General features: G+C 49.3%; 3 protein-coding genes and 1 non-coding gene across 4 annotated transcripts; 1 reads left to right on the top strand and 3 right to left on the bottom strand.

Annotated features, from left to right (window-relative positions):
- Positions 1 to 491: 491 nt before the first annotated feature.
- GLRG_05340 (pyrimidine 5'-nucleotidase) lies at positions 492 to 1,397 on the bottom strand (the record flags this gene model as incomplete). The annotated part of the gene is made up of 4 exons (XM_008096025.1): positions 492 to 661; positions 736 to 1,197; positions 1,258 to 1,286; positions 1,345 to 1,397. The coding sequence occupies 4 exons, from the start codon at positions 1,395 to 1,397 to the stop codon at positions 492 to 494; spliced, it is 714 nt and encodes a 237-aa protein (XP_008094216.1).
- Positions 1,398 to 4,025: 2,628 nt separating this feature from the next.
- Positions 4,026 to 6,936, bottom strand: GLRG_05339 (uncharacterized protein; the record flags this gene model as incomplete). The annotated part of the gene is made up of 5 exons (XM_008096024.1): positions 4,026 to 4,364; positions 4,430 to 4,767; positions 4,855 to 5,081; positions 5,145 to 5,479; positions 5,545 to 6,936. 5 exons carry the CDS (start codon positions 6,934 to 6,936, stop codon positions 4,026 to 4,028), a joined length of 2,631 nt encoding a protein of 876 aa, XP_008094215.1.
- A 3,047-nt stretch (positions 6,937 to 9,983) lies between these two features.
- GLRG_05338 (uncharacterized protein) lies at positions 9,984 to 10,480 on the bottom strand (the record flags this gene model as incomplete). Its single annotated transcript, XM_008096023.1, has 2 exons — positions 9,984 to 10,177; positions 10,237 to 10,480. 2 exons carry the CDS (start codon positions 10,478 to 10,480, stop codon positions 9,984 to 9,986), a joined length of 438 nt encoding a protein of 145 aa, XP_008094214.1.
- A 1,804-nt stretch (positions 10,481 to 12,284) lies between these two features.
- Positions 12,285 to 12,393, top strand: GLRG_13130. Its single transcript has one exon. It is a non-coding gene; the product is annotated as a tRNA-Ser (tRNA).
- The last annotated feature ends 225 nt before the right edge of the window (positions 12,394 to 12,618 follow it).

The following is a 12,618-nucleotide window of genomic DNA, read 5'->3' as shown; positions in this document are numbered from 1 at the left end:
ATTATGCAGTCGACGCCATCATCAGAAACATATACTTTGGTCTTGAGTCATACGGACGGATCAAGGTACGACGGCATCGTGATCCCGGGCGCACTGCCACCATGCAGCCAGTGCGTCAAGATCGTATGCAAACATGATGTTTGGTTGCGAGCCAACCTTAACAGGCGTGATTTATCCTTTATCTCGCTTCCTATGCGCACGTATAGTGGCAACTACACGACCAATTTCCTGGAAGCCTCTAAAATGCGGTTTCGTTACGCACTTATCAGCCCATTAATGGGATTGATAGTTCCAATGACTGTAAAGCATACCTCTCTACGTGTCATTGCTTGTTTGTCTTTTTCTTCCCACAGATAGAATCGTCGATCGATCGACCAAATCTAAAAGAAATGAACCAGCAAGCCTGGTTATAGCAGCCTTCTATCGACTGATCTCATAAGCCCATTCAGAACACCATCTACTGCTCTACCAACCTGCAGCGAAGAAACGTTCTAGACGGCGGCTGATTTGAAGAAATGCGGATATACCATGCGCAGTTCCTGGAGATGGCGGATCTGAAACTGGGACGCTTTGGTTTCGGGCACAGGCAGCCCTGCTTCCACCAAGTGCGCTGCCGTCCAACCGAGCTCCGATGCACTCTTGCAGTTATCGTATGAATCGTCTAAACGTTGCAGGGGGGCTCACTGTCAGCAGCCTCCTACAGGCTACGCAAGGTGTTATTGCAGTTTAACGTACCAACGAAGAAGCAATCTTCAGCCCTTTCAACATCCGCTTCACTCATAGCCTTGCGGAACATTTCTTTTGCCGGTTTGCATAAAAATGGGAGCTGAGCGTAGTCACAGTATGTGAGGCCCTCAAAGAGATCGTCGATTCCCAGCAGTTTGACGACACGCTTTCCGTGGTTAATATAGGCGTTGGTGAACAGCCATACTTTGACCTGGCTTCTGTCAATGTCTTCCAGGAGCTGTCGGAGCTCAGGGTCGGGCTTCAGCATGTCTTCCAGAGGCAAAGCGTCGTCAACCTTAGTGTTGTAGTCCAGTGGGTCGATTTGGTGGTGGCGGACCAGTCCTTCAATGGCAAGGCCGTATGTTTTGTAGTATTCCTTGGTCAACCTCGAGGCTTCCTCTTCAGGCAATGCGAGGTGCGTCATGAAGTACTGGTCAATGAGTTTCGCCATCAAATCGTGGATCTTATGGCCTTGTGACAGTTAGGTTAACTTCTTGAGACCATCGCATCAGGGAGTGACTGCTGACTCACTTCTCGAGTACAAGCAGTTGTCGATGTCGCTGTGGCAAGTCAGTCATTTGTCGGGAATGCAAGACCCCTACAGAGCTCTCAGTTTACAAGAAGAGCACAGGCTTTCCAGCTGTGGCTCGCTGAGCCCGTCCGTTCTCCATGGCGGTACTTCGCGCGTTTTTTGGAAGTGATGTTTGTGAGAGCTGACCAGGTGGTTACTCAGTTTCGGAATACACCAGTAACAATGGCTGCAGTAAGGCCTTTCGCCGGTTGGGGTTTAGCGTTGCTAGGAAGTATCCTTGTGAGTCATTGAATTAAGCCTCAGGTGCATAGCCTATACTCTGCTTTGTAGTAATTTCACGCCAGAACGTCTGATATTGACCAAGTCTGGGTGTTTAAACATTGACAAATTTCTCATGAGACCGCTCCCGAGCCCCAGAATCTTCGATTTAGTTCATGGATGGCCGGCCATAGGATCGTTGCCTTTGCCTTGGTTCAGCTAGGTCAATGATAGTCTGACGCGTCGTTCCGCTGTCAGTGGGTCTGGGCATAGCCTATCAGACTTGGAATGCATCATGACGGTGCGCTTCACGTATGCGGCATAAACTAGCTGGAAGTTCGTCTACCTACTCTTCGGGCTCTCCGTTCCAAAATGAACAGGATTCGACGTCGAGGATTCGGGTGGTCGCGATACTGAAACTTTGTGGCCATTCGAAAAGATCAAAAACACAAATGACCGGATAGCCCTCCACCTCATCTTGCCGACTTGCAGTGCACAGGGCGTTCTAAGATAAAAGAAGACGCTTTCGAACCTACCGGGCAGCAATTAGCCGGTGCTAACAATTTCAAAGCCCGTCCTTTGGCTTTGGGTCGATTACGGCTTGTCAGCACAGGAAGGGGACATGGTAGGATAAAAATAACACAGCGCCATGCGTAAATCACAACCGCTGACACCAGAGTACGGAATGCTGGTTCGAGAAATACAGACGTTCTGAGCATCAGACCATGTATCCGTGCAGTCACTGTCTGGTCTCGTGACGGCACGTTCAAGGTACGGCCCGTCAGCTGATTACACTGTGCCACTGCAAAGTGCATGCAGCAACCCTGTCACACGATTACGGCCAGAGACGATATTTGATTACCTTACACGGTTCAAGAGTACATTCGTATGTCATACGTGAGACTCGTTTCTCACGCTGTGCCACACTTTACGAAGTATCTCTCCATTCTAGGCGACGTGACTCGTGCGCGTCAGCTGATGCGGCTTCGTCTCCTGTCATGTCTCGTAATCAACGCATCCATCACATTGCTGGTGGTAAGCGAATGCCGTGGCAACCAAATGATCATCTCAACGTCGAGTCATCATAAAATACAGACAGCTCATCTTCTAAGCAGGCTGAGAGTCTGCCTGAAAGAATTTCCTTCACTCTCCCCTGTTGAAACGCAACTTGAGCTTGATTATAAGAGCAGCTGTAAGACACCGGAAACGCAGCGATCCTATTTTACTGTAAAATCTCCCGAAGCTTTCAAACTTGCGTCAAAATAGCCATTCGGCGAATATTTCTAGTGAGTTATAGATCGTTCCTTAGGGGGGAAGACCCCAACGTGACCCTCATATCAGATCCATCGAAACTTTCGCTCATGGTCCCAAAAGTCTGACCGTATTGATAAGCAGAGTTTCTTTCATTCCCCTATCATTATCCACATCGCACGCAGTACTCCTAATGCCTGGAGCAGATTGGATAAGAAGTAAGACTGCCTTGACAAAGCCGGTTGGAATGATACAGTCACCTGGTGGACCAAGTCATCGAACTACATCCAAAAGAGATGCTCCAACATTGCAGATATTCACATTTTTGGAGATGATTAAAGTAATATTGTTCTTGTGTACAAATATGCTCCTCCTTCCTCTTTTCGGGTGGAATGTTGCGAGCATTACCGTATTCATCTTCTTGAGATGTTTGCCATTCGGTCGTCAAATCGAGGGGGCTTTGAGGTTATCATACAACATAGCAGTTATGGAGATGGGTGGTTCTAAGACATTGACGGGATTTGGCAAACCGAAAGAATAGCCGTTATAAGCCTCTCACTTATATGTACCGACTCTTCTAGTCGTATTTGGATCTCAATGGCAATGGCCAAGGTGAGCATACTTAATAATGGAGCACTATACGACTTCGATTGGTAATTCACGCCTAAAAGCGCGCATTCCAAGGGGCAATATGAAGTGCATTGACGTAGAAACGTGACGAGGATAATAGTGTGATATGAGAGTTAGTAAAGCAACATGTCACGATAGCACCATACAGCACCTGTGATACCAATAAGTAGGCTACTTCAGAGATACGCCCTAGTATTGGCAGTTTCTTGAGATGCCTGGCATCACAACAGGTGTATTTATGGCCTCTTTAGATCAAGATGCTGTCAAGCCAGAGCAGACCTTTTCATTTTGGGATTAAGACTTTGACCTTCCTCCGGTGCGCCTGTTATCCTTTGTCGGTAATGGGCTGGGTTGTAAGGCTGAGTAAATCAAGAGGTGTCATTGAGAAAGTGAATCCTGGGTCTTGAGGTAACTTGAGAGCTATTGTAAAACAAGTGCATTGCAATCATAACTGGAACATTCTCCGAGAAAGGATACGTCATGAGTGACATGGCCGTATCACGATCTCTGAGAAGGGGGTATAGCTTCCAAAATTGCTCGCACCAATCACCAGGTTCCACTCGATTCATTGCAGGCCATTTCGTTTCCCCTCTGTTCATCCACCCCTGCTCTAGTACGCGCTCCCATATCACTGAATCGTTGGTGCCATCGTGACGACGATCCAGTGAACTGCCGACTTCTCATCCTTCAGAGGTGTCCAGTGTGTCATAAATTTCTCGTCTCCTCGGAACTGAGCACTGCGTCGAGTCTGGAGACGCACCTCCAGACTTACTGGCGCCCCAGCACGCATGCCAGTCCGCACACGGGTCTTGTATTCGGACTGATGATTCACCATGTTTTGCTTGAGGAAACGGAAGATATCTTGGCCAGCCACCAAACCAACAGTGTTGTTAACGGGGTGTAGCATGTCTAACACTCCCTCAGAATAGAATCTGATGATGAAAGAGTCGTAGGCCACAACCAAGTACTGTCGTCATCAAGTCAGCCACAGGTATGTGTTGAGGATCCGTAGCATTTCATTATTTCGCTTACCTTGGAGTACGCAGTATAAAACTCCTTCATCTGATAGTTCAAATCTCTCCCCTCCAGTTTGTGGAGCAACTTACCCTCCATGCCCGGGTCGATGGCAGAATTGCTCGGTACGCTATCATCAACCTTTACTCCGAGAGCTTTCAGGAAGGCCCTGCGGGCTGACGGGGCCGACGTTGATCGATGCAATACTGGCGGTTTCTTGGCTGCCTCTTCGACATTGTCGTTGCTTGAAGACGACAAGACCTTCATGATATCTGCGTTGGTGTGAATGGTCGTAGAGCAGTTGATCTGGCCGCCGAGGAAGAAAGAAAGCATCCCTGATTCGTTGTATAGCGGCGCTGTTGAAGGATGTTGGGATTAGCCTTGAGGTTGCCTGAGGATAGTGAAAAGGGGATGGGATGCAGTGGTGTTGCTGGGAAACATACCAACGTAGAGCAAGTTCCAGAACGGATCACCGTTCTTCTTATAATTCAAAAGCAACTCTACTGATTCCTTCCGTGCTTCAATCGCAGCTTTCAGCCTCCGGACCGGTTCCCGATCGGTATGAACACCTTGAAGGAATCTGCAGTTCCGGGGAATGATCTCGGGTCGTGTGTAACCTGTGACTTTGATGAAACCATCGGAAGCAAACACAATCGGATTGTCTGCGAGACTGTTCATCCAATGGAGGTCAGCTCTGCGAAAAAAGTGGTTCAAAAAGACGAAAGGTCTTTACCCTGGATTTGTGAGGCAGAAGCAGTCGCCTAGACCTTGATAGGTGCGAGAGTTGGTCGCCAACGCTCTTGTGGCGCTCAATGCCATTTGGTACCGAACGAAACGAGGATAAATATCCATAAAGACATCGTGCTCAACACTTTCTTGCAGGTCCGAGAAAAGCGTCTCCATACGAGGAAGCGTCTTAGTGGCAAGAGATTTCATTTCCGAATGGACTGCGTTTCGCAGCTCCCCGTTGACGTTTATCTGCTTTGAGGAATCATCGGAAAGGAAACCCTTGCGTATCGTCGTCATGACGCCTGTGAGGTCATTCAGTACCTTCTGGTACTCTTCTAGCTGTGATGTTCCAACCTGGTGAGTTACCCGTTCCCTTGCGCGATCCCGGACCGATTTCTGCTCACCTTTTTGAGGAATTCAACACCTTCGCTGCAGAGGCGAGCTTCGGCGAACTTCAGCAACTGATGCACTGTAATCGGATTATGAAGGACGACCTGGAAGATGCCTTGCCCAAAAAAATCAATCCCTCGGGCAGATTCGCTGCTCATCATGCTATGTTTCGATGTCGATTGCTTCGAGATTGACATGGAATCATCGCTCCTTGGCCCCATTCCGGTCTTCGCAGGGCCGTAATCTAGTGTCGAGGTAGCATCCAGTCCACTCTTATCACTGTAGTCCCGAACCGTCTCCTCTTCCTCGTCTGAAATCTCCATGTATGTTGGTCTGAGAGGCTGTTGGTTGCGTGGATGTCGTTGGCCGATTGCCGGCGGCTCAGCGTCCAGGTACAAACGATTTTGATCCAGTACAGGCGTTCGAAGCTCTCGCTTGTGTGCGGTGAGATTTTCCGCCACACGCGATCGGGTTGGCGGCGGCAAGGACTGTCGCGACGACGTCCTTGAGGATGTGGGATGATCGAGGGTGTATCGATGATGCGCCCTCGAGGGCCGTCCGCTTTCGGTCGGCTGGTAGATGGAAGTGGCGGGCGTCGATGCTACGTCTTTATTCCTATCCCCATTGCGATACTCATTGTGGTACTCGTGATAGTCCTGGTCGTTCTCGTCACCATAGCTGTCAGCATTTTCCTCTTCTTCCTCCGAGTCGTCGTAAATGACTACGCGACGTTGACGACTTCGTATGGGCGGAGGAGTTGCTGAGTTAACACCTGCGCTAGTTTCTTTTCCTTCTTCTCGGATGGTGTATCCGTCTGCCTCAGGAGCCCGCGCCAAAAGCCGTCTAGCAGCTTCGATTTCGTCGGCGCGTGGGGGGTGGTTTGAGATGCCACGTTGTCTTGCCATCCGATCAGGGCTTTTGACAGCCTGATCCGGGCGAGAAGAGTGACGCTTGGGGACAGCAAAGCTCTCCCTTTCAGGCCTAGTCTGGGGACGAGAGTCGGGGCCTTGGGGAACCATGTCTACCCGAGACAAAGGAGAGAAAGGACGGCGAAGCTCTGGGGTCTCTCGTCCCGGACGAGTAGCTTTACGCGGCCCAGTCGAATTCATCCCATCTTTCTTCTCCAGTGCCGGGTCCTTGTAGTTCTCGGCTTCGTCTTCAAAAGCTCCAAGATCCATCAAATCCTTAGGCTTTGAAAGATATGACTGGGGTTGACGTCGAAGGTAATCTTCATAGTTTTGTTCGAAATCTTGGCCCGGGACGCTCCGCGGCTTGTCCGCACGGGGCAGAACTTTGGAAATCAGCCCATCGTCGATGGTTCCTGGGGGAAGGCCATTCAAAACGTGGACGTTTGCAGATTGAATGGAGGTCGCCGCGTCATCATCGGTGTCGTAGGCCGGTGTCATGGCTAAGTAGCACACCCACCCTCTGGGTGGATGAAGAAGCAAAAATACTATAGATCGGGCTTTTGCTTCCACCAGCGAAAACGAAACCTTTGCTAGGTGGGTCGACGCGAGGATGTCTCACCTTGCGATAAATAGGAGCACAAAGACAAGCAGAAAAAAGAAATCCTCTTGAGACAAGCCGGAAGAGGGCGTCTAGAGCATCTTTTGTATCTTATCGCGTGCCGGTGCAACCCTACGAGGGACCAGCTTATCTACATGTACAATCTTAATTCCTAGAGATTTTGGTATACCTAGCTAGCTGCTCACGCCGCCCTCAGCAGGCAATGAACACCGCCCACCAACGCGTGTTCTCGTCGTCAGATCCGGGCACTTGAGATGGAGCAGGGGCATGCTTGTCACAGAGAGAGGGTCCAAACCCACCAAAACCTGTTTTCATGCGTGCGATATGGAGGCACCTTTGATAGCATTCCTTCGCCAGTGGCTCAAGTGGCTGCAGATGGGATGACATCTTGATACCGGATACAAGGGTTTGAGCCGCTTGTCCAGAGAGTCGAGACTGCGAGACCCCTCGGCTAGCTTGCGCTCGGATATTGAGGTGACATTGGTCATCGGAACCTTGATCCGCGTCCGATTTTGCCAGATGTCCTCCCTGGTATGGAGAACGGGCGTAGAAGATCTTGGAGAAGGTGGGGGGCTAATGTACGTGCGGTACTGTCTTTGCGTAAATCGCTCGCGTGGTCTCCGACCCAAAGGCAGGTTTGGCTCGGAAGTTCGAGGTGGCGCTGTTGCTAAAGCTTCAACTTGGTTTATGACCCAAGAGAGACGGCATTGTAACTGTACCTTGGCTTCACCTTGGGTTGATCCAGGCTACTGGGTTCATCCTGACGGGATTCCAACCGTCTACGCCATGCCCATTTTTTCGTCAGCGGAGGTACAAGGCTCGTTGCGGGGTGGGTACTTGGACAGAAGAATTTATGTGCATCCCTGGCGAAATTCGCCAAATCGTGGTCTTGGTAGGTAAGTTGAATGTAGCATTGAAGGAACACGGTGCGGCATACATTTGTAATCCCCTGTTACATCTCTCATGCGTCCAAGGGCGTATTGCCATCGCACTTAGATCACCGATATCATGCGTTTTCAGGATCCAAAAGCTGATGAAACTGGAGCACCGGTGCGTGCTTGGCTATACCGCCAAATGGAATGTGTTGTTCTCAAGCAACTGTTCCTGTTGATTATGCTTAAGTCCCCCGTTCAGCCACGATACCGTTTCAAGTAACAATCTCGGCAATTGTACCAATGTTAGTGTGTGACGATTAATGTACCTGAATACTCCGTATATGTACCGGTATATAGTCAAGGCTCTCGTGGCGGCGGCCTGAGCGTCCCTGTCTCGATCAGTGGGAAATTAATGGTAAGATTGAATTACGCCGAGAATTCGTAAGCAATGCAACACTGTCAGTAATGCGCACATGGATAAACACCAGACCACTCGCTATGGCATGACACGCTAGTGTACTCGAGCGAGCGCTGGAGGTTGGCCAGTCTGTTGGCTTGCAATTCAAGTGAGGTAACAGTCATCCTACCAGCCCCGCTTGACTCCTTGAGTAGGTGAGAATTCTGGGGATGTTCTTCAATTGATTTCATTCAAATGACAGATCACGGTCTGGCCCAGCGTATCTAGACTGAAACGTGTGCCATTCCAACCCCCGAAGAACCTGGGGTCATATCTCGATCCCACTCGTAAGGATGAGTTCATCTCAACTCGGCCCTATTGAGCTGTATGAGGCACAGAAGATGGTAACTCGACCAATCGCATGTGTCCCAAGGATGGAGATACTCCATTTTTTTCTGCATCGGAGACATCCGCATGTATAACATGCACCACTCAACAACTGTAGCCCAAGATCTCGGTTCGTAGGCATTACTTTTCAAGGGGATTTTGATGACGGCCTGGCTCGAGCAATGGGGCACAAAGAAACCTCATATTAAGCAAGTAGGGAAACTCTGCCGAGCGGCAATTCGTCGGGGGAATTTGCTCCGACTCGCGACGAACTACGCTCAGTGTAAAAAGCATTAGGATAGAGGGAAGAGAAACCTTTTGCAACAAACAAATCGAACGCACCTCCTACTTCGCCGGTTTTTGTCAAGCCATGGCCGTTGAACGTACAGATAATCACATTCAAGGAATCCACCGTGGTAATTCAGGGTGATAGCGGGCATATCGAGATCCCAGTTCTGTGCTCCCCTTCTCAAGATTTGTCTTCAGGGACGGCACGGAGTTATTCCCCACAAGGGAGAACCTGTGCTTAGTTGCTCTTGCGATTGAGCGATATCGCCTTGCTCAAGACCTCCATCCACAGGGTAGAAATCCCGGACAGCCCAATGTACGACATTGATGGGATATAGACCGAGTACCGATGTCAATCCAAGCCTAGATACATAGATAACGGTCGTTTGGCGAATCAAATTTTCCTTACATACATGTATTGTCCTTAGGTATGTAAACCACAACGTGATTGTAGATACACGTTGGTTTCTCGCCATACATATTAATGTATTGAGAGATTTCGCTAGATATAACGAGTATAGCTGTAACTTGTGGAAGACCATGGCATCAGTCAGAACAACGACGACTGGCCATGTTGGGCAAATGAGACTCCTCAACACACTGCAGTGAGAGGTTGGAATCACATGATCGGATGGCACATTGTGGAATCTGTGACAAAAGGTCCGGCTGATTGACATTCTTCAAGCTGAGTCGTCATATCTTGTACTGTCACACACGTGAGGAACATCTCAGCTGTTCTGGCATTAAAAATTGCAATAGCTATTAATTTTTGCCTAGTAGAAAGAAACTCAAGCTACAAAACCCAAGCCATTATTCAAAGTCACAACATTGACAGTGACATGCCCTTTGTCGAAACGGCCCATTGGCCCATTATCATGCATCCGTACGACTCGCACCTTATCCATCCAGGCGACCAAATTCCAAGGCTATTTTCATGCTGCATGCACATGCTGCTCGAATACCACTCCCTGGGCTCTTTCTATTGCCGGCTGCTGACATAGGAATCGCTCGTCACGTTGCAAACGGTGATGGTAACATTGTAGTTGGACAAGGTCGTGGACGACGAGGCGCCATACAGGCTGTACAGGCCAGCGGCGAAAACATACTGGCCGTCAGCGAGATCAGAAGGGACGGTTACAGTCTGAGTGATGTTCTCGATAGTGTTGGACTTTTCTGTATGCGATTGTCAGCATTAGGCTCAGCAACTGTCAACGTCGACGGGGCATCCGCACCAGGTCCGAGGTAGAACGAGCCCAGCACATTCTGGCCGAGGGTGCCGGGATAGGCGGAGATTTTGGGAGCCATGCCGAAGGCGATGGCGACGTCCGTGACGGACTGGATGTAGCCCTCGGTCTCGATGATGGCATCGACACGGTCACCGGCCTTAACGGCCTCGGGGAAGGCGATTCCGATGATGCGGGCATTGGCCAGAGCAAACAGGCCGGCGGCGGCAACGAGGGATGCGCGGAACTGCATGTTGGCTGGTGTTTTGCAATCGACCGAGTGTAGAGTGTGGTATTATGGTGTAGTGGTTGAGGCGAGGTATGTGTCGAACAGGCTGTATTTGGATTTGATGTTGTGCAATACAAGAGGCCTCGATCGATGGTGGGAGTTTGTCTGATATTATATATTTCCATCAAAACACGGAATCAAGGCCACGAACAAGCTTTGATTACTTGTCGCTAGAATTTTACTAAAATTGCGTTCGTCCAATCCAACGACGTCAGGGCCCCCAGTGTTTCCGTCGCCACACATTATGGACCTGAGGATTACATCGTATAACGCCAGGCAGGCTCCGCCTAGCCGCCAACAGCGATCAGCGCAAGACCGGCTTCAGCGGGATGACGCAGTCCCAAGGTCCTCTGGAGAGCTCTCCGGAATGTAGATTCTTGAAAGTTTCCGTGGCTGTCTATTCTTAGCAGCAACTGACGATCTGCCGGGCTCTCCGGACCCAACCTCGTGTCCAGAGGAAGCGGGCTTTGAGCTCTCACTCACTCCGCACTCGTCGTATAAAAAAGGAACCAAGCCGGAAAAGCGTGCCGGGGGACATCTCGCGCGATTCCCTGTGCCACCGGGGTTATCACTACCACGCAAGCTAGCCGACCTTGCCAGCTCTTGTGCCGATCCTGACGATCTGCATCAATTGGAAGGGCACCGCACTGTGTAGTGTATGGTAAGTGCCGGTATTGCGGCCGAAAGGTTGCCTGCCCAACCCCCTATATAGCCCTTAGGCTGCGAGGTGACCCTATTTTTGCTAAGGGCGGGGTAGAGCCAATGCATTCAGAGCATTACGTAGTAAGTCCAACAAGCTAATAGTCTCAGGGTACTTCTATTTATGTGCTAATTTGCCTACATCAAAGGTACCAGGATTCTCTGCTTTTACAAAGAGGTACATTACAGTGTAAGTAGCCCTAGTAGGTCTTCTGTTACTATACCTACTATCTACGATAGTATCCGGCCAAAGTAAAAGCTTCCTGTCAGGTAACTAATACGCACCCCCCTACTACAAAACTTCTCTGTTAGTAAATATTCCCCTTTAATAATGATGTCAGCTATAGGGGGTAACATGGCTGGGAGCTTTTAGTTACCCCTACCACCCTGTACTACTGGATATCTTTAGCTAGACCTCTATATAAGTAGTAGTATAACCAGAGGTATTTAAATTAGAGAATACTATGGTTTTAATTTAATAATAATGTTAAACTTAGTGGTGTTACCTAATAAAATAGTATTATAGCATTATGTATTGTTATACTCTGTACGGAGTATACTACGGAATATTTGGTGTAAAAGTGGAGGGGGGTCTACCTTGGCAGAAATGGGGTCACCTCGCAGCCTAAGGGATAGAGAACGAGAAAGCTGTCGGCTTCTCCCCACATGGTCCAGCACTGCACTAGAATGCTCACAAGGTCATTACGTACGTCGTACTATGCCAAGTATAACGAACCCTAGGCAAGGCATGGCCGAGGTTGATGAGGCCGGTCGGACTGCGCCATCTTCGGGTCGGTCCCAGCTGACAACTAGTGCACTACGTGCCGTGTTTGTTTTCCTTCAAATAGGCAGCGTGTATCCGTACTACCTAGGTACCCGCTTGTTACCAGGTATAGTCTAGCTTAGATCAGCATTCAACAATGCATCAACCAGCCAGTCAATGTCCTGTACGTCAAGTATGCCCCGCCCCCTTTTCTGGTAGGTATTGTGTGGGTGGACCCTATCGTAAGCCAGGGGTCTTTGAAATAACGGTACATATACTAGCCTATCTATACGTCATATAACAATAGTCGCCTTGCCAGAGTGGTTAATGGGCTGGCCTGCTAGTTTGGGATTGCATCCTGGAGAGCCGATAGCCAGTGTCTTCGGACGCGCAGGTTCGAATCCTGTGGGCGACGCATATGTTTTTGAGATTTTCTTCCACGTCAAATTCTTTTCTTCTCTTCTCCACAAACGCTTTTTGGTTTCCTTCATCCACGACAACTGATTTTGCTTATTCTCTTTATCTTGTTGACCTGGCCTATGTACTTGCGACGCCTAAACCACTTTATAATGCAGATATATAGGCACATACACACACATGTGCGTTAGTAGAGAGATAAGTGCAGCTTGCGTTAAATGCT

The sequence above is a fragment of the Colletotrichum graminicola genome (genome assembly GCF_000149035.1).
Source record: "Colletotrichum graminicola M1.001 genomic scaffold supercont1.18, whole genome shotgun sequence".
NCBI lineage: Eukaryota > Fungi > Ascomycota > Sordariomycetes > Glomerellales > Glomerellaceae > Colletotrichum > Colletotrichum graminicola.
Note: the sequence above shows the minus strand (reverse complement) of the source record. Positions and strands in the feature narration are given on the sequence as shown.